This window comes from Malus domestica, chromosome 05, assembly GCF_042453785.1.
Source record: "Malus domestica chromosome 05, GDT2T_hap1".
Taxonomy (NCBI): Eukaryota; Viridiplantae; Streptophyta; class Magnoliopsida; order Rosales; family Rosaceae; genus Malus; species Malus domestica.
Window position 1 is genome coordinate 35,639,427 of NC_091665.1, and position 13,751 is coordinate 35,653,177.

Below are 13,751 nucleotides of genomic sequence, written 5' to 3' on the forward strand. Positions count from 1 at the left end.
TTTTTTGTTTAACATAATGCTTGCATCAAATTAAATCTTAATTATGACTAAGGCAATTGATTGATCTTTAGTTAAGATGAACATTCAAACGTTCAATATGATTGATCTTTGGTAGCACAATTTGAACATTCAAAATTGCACTCTTATTTGACATCTTTTCACTTGGGATCTCAGTCTTATAGATATTAGATGATCACCTAAAGCTAAAATCATGCACAACTGAAATCATATTGATAGGGTGTTCCGTTTTCATTTGTGTGTCTCCGATTCCAAACTCTTTCCTCTCCTAAATAATTGTAATATTTTCAAATCTTCCATATTCCTTTAATAATAATAATAACCAGCATGCGCAACTCAACAGCACCACATATCCAATGTAGATCATATGGGTACGTATTAGTATTTTAGTTTGTTACTAAAGAAAAATTGTGATAGGTTATGTAATTTTTTATTTGGTGCGTGCCAAGCTAATGGTACGTTTTATTATTCTAATTTTAGTACGTACAAAGCTAATGATACGTATGTGTAACCCCAAGATATAATATTTTTCGTATTATTAGAATAAGGGCTCGTATTTTATGAAAAAGGAAAAAGAAAAAGGAAAAGTTATGCTAGTGCACGTTTATACAATTGCAATGAATTAGGGACTCTAGATACTCTTTATGCTTGGAAATAAGGAAGAAAAATCCCTAGTTTCCAAACCAAAATTTGGAATTCAATTCCGCTTTCGTTTACGAGTTGGTGATGAAGATACTACAACTGAAGGTAATATACTTCTTGGTTTGTTGCGGATTTCCATATTTGCCGTTTGTGGGAGTTTTGACTAATTAAGCTCAAATATTTGATTTCAACCATAATAATAGAATAACTCTTTTATTTTTCTTTAATACATACATACATACATATATATATATATATATATAATTGGAAAATACAAAAATGTTAACCTACCTATCATTCATGAAATAGTTCAAAAAAAATTATTCTTAAGCACGAGCTAGTGGCCCCATGGTATGGCAGATTGCGAGGCTTTCTTCAAATTAAAAACCCGAGGTCTTGTGTTCGAAACCCATTGTTGGTGTGAAAGGTAGACTTGTGACCAATGAGAGGCTGAAATACCCTTGTGAGTGGCTTGCTACCAGTTGTCCTCCTTTAAAAAAAAAAAAAAAAAATATTCTTCCATACATTTATAAATTCATACTAGTATATATGCTGATATATATAATACCTACAATATAAATTAGTCAGCGCGGTTAATATGTGATAAAGGTAATAGAAAAAATTGAGAAACAAATCAGGAGGAGGGGAAAAAAAAGAAACAATATTGAATTATTGTACGTAATCCTAAAACTGAGAAAAAAAAATCTATAAATAAGGGATAATTTTATTATAATTTAATAAAAAAATAAATAGGAAAAAGCAACCTAAAACCTTTTTGAACTATTGTTTTAATTTTAAAAGGATTTCTAAACAAACTCATATAGTCACGTATAAATAGTAACACAACAAACTCGCACTCATTCGCTCACACCAACACTAATACTATGTTTGGATGAAAAAATTTAAGATTACTAAGGAATTTTAAAATAACGGTAATTGAAATGACAAGATTTTATTTTCTAGAATTTGTAAATTTTCTTGTTTGGTTAACCTAGAAGAACAATGGAATTGAATACGGAATTTGTTATTTTTAAACTCTCAATCATAGAAATTGAGAAATAACACCTATTTACATAGAATTTGAACTTAAGAATTGGGAATTGAAGGTCCCAAATTCCAAATTTTTATCCAAACAAGAAAATTGGTACATCTTAATTTATAAATTCTGATCCAAGTCGTCGAAACAAACAAACGTACGTTTCGTCCAAGGATGGAGATTAGTTCGGCCACTTCTGGAGGCCGAAGTGACACACTTCTGGTGTCAGAAGACGGCGGCTCGTGGAGGCTCGACGTTAAGGAGTTCCGGCTACCCCAGCAGAGCAGTACTACTGGTGACGACGATGACAGTGGACGCCGTCGTTTCGCTCTCGGTCGCCTCTGCGCGCCCAGTAAGGATTCTGTTCGTCGTTTACTTCATGACCCGTTTCTGTCTTTGTGTTTGAATTGCATGCAGTGTTAGTAATCTTGATTGTATTAAGTAAAGACCGAATCTTGGGAGTTCTTAGCAAAAACCACTTTGTGTACTGGCTATTTGGTGGTTTGGTGTTAATTATGTTAATTATCTTTATTAAAGCATAAGTTTAAGAGAATTGAAACTTGAAAAAATCAAACTTTTGGATGGTTGGGAATCTGGATTTTGTGCAGAAAAGAAAAACGGGGTTGTTCAGTGTTTATCTGTACTGGTTTGTCCGACGGAGTTATTATTTCAAATTTGTTGTGTGCTTGAGGAGGTCTATCTTTCATTCTGGCCTGAAATTGGTCTGTCTTTGGAATAGAAAGATGAAAATTTCGCAAGCATTTTGATATTTTGACATGATTTATACTTGGGATTTGTTTTTCGAAGTTTGCACAAGCACTTGACCTTGAACTTGTCTGATGAGTTCCTTTGTATAGTTTGTTGAATAAGTTACATATTTTTCGTGAATAATTGTGTGTTCGATCTGGAACTGGAACATGAATGCTGTTTGAAATTTTGTTGGCGTGCTAAGAGAAACTATCACTGCTGAGGAATGGTGTCAAAACCCATCAAATTTTCCCATACTAATTGCTTCATTTATTTTGTTAGCTTCATGTGCCTCACTGTTCACCTGTAATGGTTTCATCAATATTGATAGCATAGGGCAGTTTCATTCTTTTTTTTTGGTTTTACGGCATTTTTCCTCACTTCAATATCTTATAGGCTTCATGAATTTACCTTTGTTGGGATTCTGAACTCAGCGAAGAAATACAAAGTTGAAGAATATTATAAGCAACAAGAAAGGCTTCTTGAAGGGTTCAGTGAGATGGAGACCATGACCGCTGAGGGTTGTTCACCAGGTCTTACAGAGGTTGGTACAAATTTTATATTATCCCCTCTCTTTTATTTGAGTTTTGGCTATCAGAGTGGTATTAATATTTTCTATATTTCAGGTTTGTCAAACAAAATGCATTCTTAGTTAATTTTTTGGAAGAGGGTACATCGCATAATTACACGCATGAACCTGGTTAAGGAGCTGTCATTGTCTCTCAATTAAACTTCTGTGTTTTGAATTCTGAATGCATTTCTTCTCAGGATCAAATGAAGCAGCTAGCGAAGAGCGAGCGGATGGCAGTTCATGTATCAAACGTAGTTAATTTGGTGCTTTTTGCTGCAAAAGTTTATGCTTCAATTATGAGCAGATCATTGTCAGTTATCGCCTCTACCTTGGATTCCCTCTTGGATCTCTTATCCGGCTTTATTTTGTGGTTCACTGCTAATGCCATGAAAAATCCCAACCAGTTTCGCTATCCTATTGGGAAGAAGCGTATGCAGCCAGTGGTAAGATGTCAAACTTGGTAACCATGACAATTCTGAAAATAGTAGGGTCTTTGTTTCTACAACAATTGGATGGATTGGAGCTGCATATTTGCTGTGTTCTTGATTTGTTCTGTTCTTTTTTTCTCTTTTTTGGTGTAAATCTTCAATTGTGGTTGATCATGCAGGGTATCATTGTCTTTGCATCTGTTATGGCTACTCTTGGACTGCAAATATTGCTCGAGTCTGGTCGACAACTCGCGTCAAAGGTAGGTGACACCTTTTTTATATTTTTCTTCACACTCCCTCTTTAAAGTTGGACTAGGAAGGAATCTGGCCAGGTTTCAGACTCTGTTAAAACTGTAGTTCATAAATCAGAAACAACAGAGGTCTATTTTGACATCACTGGGTCGTTTTTCTTCATCAAATGAACGGAGTTCATGGTCCTATATGCAACTATTTGTTGTAAAATTTTGGTTATTGTGTAGAGCTTAATTTAGCATGTTTTGTAATTAATGTTGTTGCTGTATCCTTTGTATCATTTTGTTGCAGTCACCACCGGAAAAAATGAATAGTATGCAGGAGAATTGGATGATCGGCATCATGGTCTCAGTCACAGTGGTGAAGTTTGTGCTCATGGTCTACTGTCGTAGATTTAAAAATGAAATTGTACGGGCATATGCACAAGACCATTTTTTCGATGTCATTACTAATTCAGTTGGTTTAGCAGCAGCAGTCCTAGCTGTTCGGTTCTTCTGGTGGATTGATCCTACTGGTGCTATTATAGTAAGTTCTTCATTTACCATTTTCGCTTCCGCTGACCTACTGTACTTTGTTTATTCATTAATTTTAACTTCATTCTCGAACACATTATGCAGATAGCAGTATACACGATCAATACATGGGCAAAGACAGTCTTGGAGAATGTATGTGCGCTAATTGGACGAACAGCCCCACCCGAATTTTTAGCGAAGTTGACATACTTGATATGGAACCACCACGAAGAGATCAAGCACATTGACACAGTGAGGGCGTACACATTTGGCTCTCATTACTTTGTGGAGGTTGACATAGTCTTGCCAGAAGACTTGCTTTTGAACAAAGCACATAACATTGGCGAGACACTCCAAGAGAAGTTCGAGCAACTCCCAGAAGTCGAATGGGCTTTTGTGCATATAGATTTTGAGTTCACTCACAGGCCGGAACACAAGGACAGTGTATGGTAACGATGACGGTGGTGGTGAAGATGGTAGTAACTTGCAGAGCTATGTTTTTTTCACAGAACAAAGTTTTTTAATTAAGTGGCTGGTTGTGCATTCATTTTGTAATCTCTTTGCTTGTACTACAAATGTTTATAGAACTTTATGGAATTACCTTTACTGTGGCTTTTTCTTCCTCAATTGTGAGCATTTGCTCATTTCTTGGTGTCAATTACATTATTTGACGAAGCAAACACTAATACACACACCAACTATGATGCTGAGCTCTTCCCAAATGTCTAATAAAAGTTGCACACACGTATTTTAACACATTCGATTGCAGACACGACATGAAGAGGGAAAACTTGATTCACTTATTTGCCTTCCCACAATTGGAATAGCTCATTCAACCTGCTACTGCAGACAAAGCAACAACTCATCTGCTACTGCAGACAAAGCAACAACTCACAGCACTTTCATGTCTAAGAGCCTTGGAACATGAGATCGAAACATAAGGGCCAATTAATGTATCAAGTCACGTAAGAACACTAGTACAAAAACACACTTGCGCGATGGAAAATTGCGCGACAAATCATATTATGTCGAGCAAAAACGTTTCGCACTACATTGACAAAGAAGCATCAAGCAATGATGTTTTGTGCAACGGTCCATTAGGGGATGAAGCTTTCCATCGTGCAAAATGTTTTAGCGCGATGAAGGTACACATGCGTTGCGCAATGTTTGGAAAAAACAAACCATAAAATTCTGGTTTGGGACCAGAAAATTGCGTGACGGACTAAATGCGTCGCGCAAATGGTTTTTGTACGACAGGAAAACAATGTTGCACAAAGTGTTTTTGCGCGACGGACAAATGTGTCGCGCAAACACCCTGTGCGCGATGTTATAATTCTCTGTTGCTCAAAGAGCCTTTGCGCGACATGATTGGTCCGTCGTGCAATTTTCTAGAAAAAACATGGTAATGTTTCGCACCAAACAATATGTGCGACGCTGTCAAAACAATAGATTCAACAAAACACTTAGTGTCTATGTTATACTTTTATTAAGTATAACATAAGTATAACATAAGATTTTGTGATCCACTTGTGTAAATATTTTAAATTGACGATCGAATTTGTTCATTATATTCATATAGAATTAAGGAGTATAATCGTAAAAAATAATCAAAATCGGAGTTAAAATAACCTTTAAATCGTGTTTTTTTTTTTTATAACCATCGAAAAGTTTTGTCCCTTCACTTGATATTTGAATGTTTATTTTTTTTGCAATTTTTGGCGTTTGCGATTTTGAAGTATATACAAACAGGTTTGAAGGTTGGATCTTTAAAACTAGTTTCGTATAATGCATATCTCATCAAAATGATAGATTCATTAACACTTAAAAGTTTCTTTATACTTTCATTAAGTATAACATAAGATGTTATGGTATCCACAAGTGTAAAGATTTTAAATTGAAGATCGAAATCATTCATTGTATTCATATAGGGTTAAGGAGTGTAGCTGTAAAACATCATCAAAATCAGAGTTAAATAACCACTAAATCGTGATTTTTGGTTTATAACCGCTAAAAAGTTTTGTCCCGTTACTTGATCTTTAATGTTTGTTTTCTGCGATATTTGGCGTATGCAATCTCAAAGTATATATAAACAAGTTTGACGGTTATATTGTTGAAACTAGTTTCGTAGAATGTGTATCTCATCAAAAGGATAGATTCACTAACCCTTAATAGTTTATTTTATACTTTCATTATGTATAACATAAGTTTTTGTGGTATCCACTAGTAAATATTCTATAGTGAAGATCGAATTCATTCATTGTATTCATAGAGGATCAAGGAGTGTAGCTGTAAAAAATCATCAAATCGGAGTTAAAGTAACTGTTAAATTGTAGTTCGGATGAGGATTAATGTAAACCTGTTAAATTAAATGATATATATATTTATTAAGTAACTTTAAATTTTATTTATTTTGTATATATAATAATTTTTTCTTTTTAAATACATTTTGCGCGACCCCATAATAGAGTAGTTGTGCAAACACTAGTAGCACGACGTCGTAATGTATATGTCGCACAATTTGTTAAAATTTTAGCGGTTTAATTGGAAAAAATGGACGGTTTTAAAAAAAAAAAAATTCGATTGGAAAAAAGGGCGCTTTTTGTTTTGAATAACCCTAGGCTAGGTGTTCTCATTCTCATTCTTCCCTTCAGAGACCACTCCAGTTAAGGTTGGAGTTGCCCAGTATATCCGATCTCTCTCCTCTCCCTGACCACATCCTCCTCGATCTCTTCCTGGTACTCTCTCTACCCTCCTCTGTCTTCCTCCATTCATTCTTTTCAGCTGACATGACCGATTGGTAATTTGGTATTCTTGTTCTTGATTTTACCGCGAAAGTAACTTTCTTTCGGGTGTCAAATGGATTATTTGTTTTTTTGTGGACATGGGCAGGCTTGATTTGGTGAGATATGAATTGGGTTTGTCTTAATTTTTGAATTTTTTATGTCAGTCGACGTGGGTTGAATGAATTGCTGATTCGCATGATTTGGGGATTTTAGGGATTTCTACCTTTTTGGATTTTGGGTTTGTTTCGTAATAGCATATGTATGTTGTCATCCTGCATACAATTGCTGAATTATTTCTTTTAAAGACAATTTATCTGTCTAATCTTTTATGGTAAAGAATGTTGAATATGTGTTAGCTTCCTGAAGCTTGGAGTGCTACATGTATCATGTAAATTTGATGACTTTTCCAATGTTTATATTCGATCGTAGCTCCACATGGTCAATCATGGGACAGATGTGGACTGCCTATGATCAAGATTGTTGTGTTACCTGCAATTTGTTGTAAAAGATTGCTCTCATTGATCACTAGTGGATAATGTCGCTTTAGCAGAGGGAAAATAACATCATCCCCACCCTCAGCCCCCAACTGATCCCTCCCCACATTGTGAAAGATCAGCAAGGTGTTCTGTGTTTGTTACATTCTGTGTTTGTTACATTGTGGAACGTTGTGCTTGATGAGACTTATAGATTGAAATTTCAGATTTAGCTGAAATTTAAAAATAGTGTTTGATTATTTGATTCTAATTAAGAGAAAACCAGAACATCACTTTGGCTGCTAATTGATTAGTTTCAAATGCAAGAAGGGATTAGTTTCTAATGTTATATTTTTATGGTTCAAAAATTGTATAGATGTCGCAGTTGATCGCTCGTCGTCGGGGTGTGACCAATGCGCCTTCCGCATTTTCAGCACCTACTGCTTCAGCCTTGAGTGCTCCATTGATTGGGGAGCCTACACCCCTTACTGAGGCTACTCCTAGGTCGTCTCAGGTGCCCGCATCATCGACGTCATCAGTGTCGGTTCAGCCGCTCAATGCACGGCGGCCCCATCGGCGCCGCCGCCATCCGGAGCTTTCTGATCACACTTCCTCGGCATCCACAGTCGAGGGTGGGGGCTCCCAGCGAGGTAGTTTTTTCTAATTCTCACTACGTTATATTTTTTTTTCATTTTAAAACTATTATTTTTTATGATTGTGAAAATTTGCTGGATTGTGAAAATGTGTTGTGGGTGTGAATTACTGTTATTTTACTGTTTTCAGGTTTTGGGAAATGATATACTAGTATGAGAGGTTTTGTTGAATTTTCTGTAGAAATTTAAGATTAGGGTTTTCACCATTTAAGTTTTTTTGGGCAGCTAAAAAAAAGTCCAGGGGGCCGAATCGAATGCTGAAGCCGACACACACCCTACATCTATCCAAAGAATTGATCAAGATTGCATATGACTCGCGACATCGTGGAGCAGCTACCTCACAACAGCATAGCAGCGTCGCTACCAGCTGTGGTTTTGTTATTCGGTGGCATTGTCCTATGCAGTGGGAGTCTTGGGCAGAAATTCCCGAGAGGATGAAGAAACTGGTGCGGCATGAGTTGTTGGTTAGTATATTAATTTATAGCCGTTATCATTTTTTTTAATTTTGTTTACAAATATTATAAACCAAAGTATATTATCTCAATATTATTAAATTTCTTACTATTATTTTACTATTTTTATATTTGTAGGTCAATTATAATCTTGATGACATATCCCCCGAGGCCACCGCCTACTTAGAGGAGAACTTAGCAGCCCAGTATAAACGTTGGAAGTGCGAACTCCACGCGCATTTTAAGAAATGGGATGATTCAGAGATTGCTCGCCTAGAGGGTTCCCCAGTCGAGTTGTTGGAACGGCCGGAAGATTGGGAGTGGCTTTGCAAACATTTTACGGATACAAAATTTGTGGTATGTACATAATATTTTAATAATAATTTATTATTGTTTTATTTTTTTTAAGTTTTTTTAATAATTTCTTTCAAATAGTCACACTAACATGTATATTGTGTGTTTAGCAGAAAATTGTTGGCAAGAAAGCTCGGGAGTCAAAGACACTTTTTCACCATTCTGGTTCAATGCCCTTCTTGTATAGGGTGGATCAGAAGCTCGATCGTCGTCATGGCAAGGTTGTTCGGGGCATGGGGAAGGTGCAGGTTCGTGAGATGAGTGCCTCCTCTTCTAAAACAACCACAGAACAGGTCATCGCCCTAAAGAAGGAAGTGGCAACCCTAAAAGATAATATTGCGGCCCATAAAGCAACCTGGGATGCCCATAAAGCAGCCTGGGATGCCCATAAAGCAACCTGGGATGCAATGAAAGCTCAGATTGCAGCCCAGATTGTAGCCCAATTTTCGGCCCAGGACGAGAAGATGAGCATGATCTTACGGGCCTTACAGATGTTCGGCCTCCAAATCCCAATGCCAGCAATTGATCTTGCTCCACCTTCAACCTCTCAGCCACTTCGCCCAACCGATACCCAGCAACCTGATGCATCAAACCCAGACGACTACTTGTAGTTTTTTTCTTTCTGTTCGGACATCTTGTACGTACATTTTCATATATTTTATGATTAAATATTTTTCCTTGGTTTATTAATTATTGTTTATAATTTAATTAAAATATTTATAAATAAAAAATCTTTCGTAAAAAAATGAAAAAAAAAGGGGTTGCGCAAAGATGACAATACATGCGTTGCGCACCTATCTTTGCACGACAACGAGAGCAAGATGTGTCACGCGAAAACTTTTGCGCAACGCAAGTTACGCCTTCGTCATGCAAACCTTGCTTTCATGGCCTCCGCAACGCAGTTTCCGTTAGGCTAATTTTTAGGTGACTTTTTTTACTTTGCACGACACACTAAGTTATTTGAACTAGTGATGGCGTGTTTAGTTCGTATGTAGGGGGTTTTTGAAACACTAATTATGCAAAACCTCTTCCGTACGACGAAAAGATTTAATAGAATTTTTAAGCGGAATATCACTAAACCAATAACAAGTTCATATTTATACTAGATTTAAATTGACTTTCTTGTATGGTTCTTTCTGTCACAAGTAGGCTAAAAGCACTCGTTTCCAAAGGAATTGCAAAACTAGGTAGCAGCAGCAGTCTGAGGTACGAACCTTCATAGGGCTTTGCTCTCCTGCGCACGAAAGGGCAAAAAGGATCAGCAAAAACTAGATAGCAGCAATCTCAACCGTTCGCTCGGGAAAAAGCATATGCAGTCAATTTCTACACCTTCGTTTCCCAAGTTGCTTTGAAAACAATTTGGGCCTCCATTTTCTCAATTCGGGCTTCACAACAAACCAAACCCATCTCAACGAAGGGCATTATAGTAACTTTCCACAACTAGGGTTTCGATTGGTTCTCGTCTCTACTATTTAAACCCACCTCCGGAACCTCACATCAACCATCTCAGTATGCGGTCAACCGCTCCTCCTTCCCCTCCTCCTTCAACCCACTGTTTTTTTTCTGGTGGTGAAATTGGCCGGTGATATCGTATTGTCCGTACCATCTGAGATATTTTGGTATCTTTGATGTTTGAATCACTAGCCACTGACCCCTCCTACCCTTTTAATTTGTTCTTGAAAAGTATTTTAATTTGTAGATTTTGGGTTTTCGAAAGAGAGGCCGTGATGATTAAATCTGTATACCATCAAACTTTGAGAGCTCTGGATTTTGGGCTTGTTGATGCCAACTTAACTTTACACTCTGAGCCTTCTTTTCTTCATATTTTCTTTTGATTTAGGCCAAGTTGTAGTCTTTTTTCGATTGGGTAATCTGGATGATTGGAAAAAAGCATTGAAATTGGTTGGATTTGGTGATTGAAAAAGGCAACAAATTAGAGTCTCTGATTCGCTTGTTTCGATAGCGTAATTAGTGCTGTACGTTGCCGATAAGACGCTGGGAACTGAGATTCTGGCATTTCCCTCTAACTTTCAAAAGGGTTTATGCATTCAGATGTTCCCACATTCTAAAATAATTGGGGATTGGAAAGGCAACAAATTAGAGTCTCTGATGTTCTAAATGCTGTAGGGCTTTCAGTGCTGTACGTTGCCCACAGAGGTTGGGAGTTGAGATTCTGGCATTTTCCTTTTTCTAAGGTTTTATGCATTCAGATGTTCCCACATTCCTTCAGGTCAAACTGTTAAAATTGAACCAACTGAATGTGATTGCGGGTATGGCCGCAGGTTTTCTTGTAAAATTCATAAGAACATAGGGAGGCAGAATGGATTCCCATTCTTTTATAAAAATGAAGATTAGTTGTGGTTCACAGTACATCAAAATTTTAACGATCTGAATTGTCTATTTTGCAAATTACAATCATTCTTGCAATATGCGAGGGGAGTGGATAGTAACTTCCTTTGCTTATTGAATAAAAAGGTTGTGGCATGTCTTTACTTGTAAGTGAGGTTTATGTTCGATTCTCGCTAAAGGTAAATTTGAGTCCATTGTGAGACTAAACTTATCTTCTCCCCTTAGACCTATTCTAACCCCTTGAATAAAACTCAAACTCTTGGGGGGCAAATATAAGTTTTAACCAAAAACTCATTTCTAAGGCAAATTTACCCCACGATTCCTCTTGGCGCATATGTGTATTTTTTATAAATTTATTGAATTTAACGATTAAGATCTAATATGATCAAATCCAACCGTAAAAAGGGAAAAGATCTAATGGTCTAAATTTAAATTCAACATCTAAAGTAATAAAAACAAAAATTATCTTATGTGTTTCATATTCTTTCGTAAACCTCTGCTCTTGTTGATGGCCAACACATTGCTTAGAGTTGATGTCTGAGTAGGCCTGTCTCTGGGGCTTCGTCCTATTAAGTTTTCCGTTTGCTAACTTCTTCCAAATGGTCGAAAAGTACTTTCTGGATAGGCGCTCATCTTCTTTGTTGATACTCGATCCATACCATCGAGCGGTCGTATGTAGCGATCGGAGTTCCTTCTTATTGGGCTAGCTTAGAAGCAATACTTTGATCTTCTTCTCATTCTCCAAGCCCACCTCAATGGGTCCATTTTAAATAGAGTCTAAAAGGATCTTGCGTTAACGTCATAAAATTTAAATTCTCCCATTTAAACACAAGAAATAACACCAAAAATTAGTTTTTTTTTGTTTTGATAATTTTATTATTATTATTATTTTAACATTTGATATTATCTACATTAAGGTGGAGGGGTGAGTTTAGCCTCACAATGAGCTATCAATAATGTAATTTGAATTTGCATTTGACAAGAATCGAGCCTAAGACCTCTAATTTACAAGTGAAGAAAAATACCACCAGACCTTAGTACTAAATTGCAACACCAAACATTAGTTAACGTTAACATGGAATATAATGTAAGGTGTACAATTGGTATATCCTAAAATGAATGTGCTTCCTCAATTCGAAGGTACACAATTGGTATATCCTAAAATGAAAAAAAGTGGAATTGGAAGGTACACAATTGGAATGGGTATATCCTAAAAGGAATGTGCTTTCTGAATTTGAAGATTCTTGGGAATGGCTTAACCTTTTGCATCGTTTTGTCATTCTTCCTACTTGGGTTCTTCTAACCCTTCCCATCTACATTCCTATCAAACTAAGAAGGCAGACAATAAGGCATGAGCCCCACCTCATAGACAATTGTGCACTTATACATTTCTAACTCAGATTTGGTCTTCACTCTTGGCCCTTGGGGATAAGATTTCATTATCTTCTTCGATTCCTATCCTCCTACCATTCAACAAGAAAATGGGTTTAGGTCTTTCACTTATTATTATTATTATTACAAACGATATTGCTACTCTAAGTTACATTACAGGAAGAGAGTTTGAATCTGAAATGTAGTGGGTTGAAGAGAAAGATCATATCCGCCAGGATAATCGGTTTGGATGTTATTAGAGTTTTGAAGGAAGATATGCTTTGGTTTAATACCAAAAGGTCTAAAGAGCAAGTTTACTTTGGTATTCTCTTTCTTGTGAAAGGAGGCATCTTGGCTAAAGACTGCATACTAGTATTAGTATGTGTTTGAATTGAATACCCATGAAACGTGAAACAAACATTAATCTCGTTGTTGAAACTTCTCAGTTCTTTATAGATGACCAATGAAAGTGAGAGGGGATGTAGTAGGATGAGATCATCAATTAGAAAGTCTAGGTGTTTATCTTTTATTTCCCAATACAAGTGATATTAACAGAGGAGAAAATCAAACCGAAGACCTTGAATGCGGGAAAAATATTCTTTAATTACTTGGAGCTATAAATTAAATCCTGGGGTTCAATTCTTTTTTGTTGAATGGTTTAGAACTTAGAATACAATTGAAAGTTGAAAAGAAAGGAAGGGTCTTCTTTATTTATTTTTTTAATTTGATTTTATATAAAGATGAGGAATTCGAAATTGAGTGTAGAAGTGGAAACACGTTGTTTTAGCCAAAGTGGCTAAACCCATGTTTGACAAGCCTGCTGTATTCAACTTTGCCCAAAGAGATATCAAACTATGGTGCATAAATGAAACATATCAGCTCGTTAACAAGTATGACTATGCTCACGTCTTTAAAGGGGTTAATAAGAAAGTTTTAAGATGCCAACAAAGTTAATTTTTGGAGAATAAAGGGGCTTGAGAGCAATAAGATTCTGCATGTCTTGATACCAGAATCCAAAAGAAAATTGAAAGAAATAGAGCAAAGTTAAGGGGGGTGAAAGTGCAAGAACCACAAATATTATTTCTTTCACTTTGGTCCACTTTCAACTTT

At 36.4% G+C, this 13,751-nt stretch overlaps 2 protein-coding genes and 1 non-coding gene across 5 annotated transcripts; all 3 read left to right on the top strand.

Moving 5' to 3' along the window:
* The first annotated feature begins 1,760 nt into the window (after positions 1 to 1,760).
* On the top strand, positions 1,761 to 4,833 carry LOC103435374 (metal tolerance protein 10-like). The gene is made up of 6 exons (XM_008373767.4): positions 1,761 to 2,048; positions 2,878 to 2,987; positions 3,212 to 3,457; positions 3,622 to 3,702; positions 3,986 to 4,219; positions 4,312 to 4,833. Exons 1-6 carry the CDS (start codon positions 1,871 to 1,873, stop codon positions 4,657 to 4,659), a joined length of 1,197 nt encoding a protein of 398 aa, XP_008371989.2. The 5' UTR covers positions 1,761 to 1,870; the 3' UTR covers positions 4,660 to 4,833.
* Positions 4,834 to 6,669: 1,836 nt separating this feature from the next.
* LOC103409032 (uncharacterized) lies at positions 6,670 to 9,607 on the top strand. Of its 3 annotated transcripts, none has more exons than XM_070822651.1 (5): positions 6,670 to 6,941; positions 7,839 to 8,112; positions 8,341 to 8,579; positions 8,706 to 8,924; positions 9,035 to 9,607. In XM_070822651.1, the coding sequence occupies exons 2-5, from the start codon at positions 7,839 to 7,841 to the stop codon at positions 9,530 to 9,532; spliced, it is 1,230 nt and encodes a 409-aa protein (XP_070678752.1). In that variant the 5' UTR covers positions 6,670 to 6,941; the 3' UTR covers positions 9,533 to 9,607. The 3 variants fall into 3 exon arrangements, with proteins under 3 accessions (XP_070678752.1, XP_028958678.2, XP_070678753.1); XM_029102845.2 differs by having other exon boundaries at positions 6,774 to 6,941; positions 9,032 to 9,607; XM_070822652.1 differs by having other exon boundaries at positions 6,797 to 6,941; positions 7,419 to 8,112.
* Positions 9,608 to 10,640: 1,033 nt separating this feature from the next.
* Positions 10,641 to 10,732, top strand: LOC114825315 (small nucleolar RNA snoR116). Its single transcript, XR_003773957.1, has one exon. It is a non-coding gene; the product is annotated as a small nucleolar RNA snoR116 (small nucleolar RNA).
* Positions 10,733 to 13,751: the final 3,019 nt, after the last annotated feature.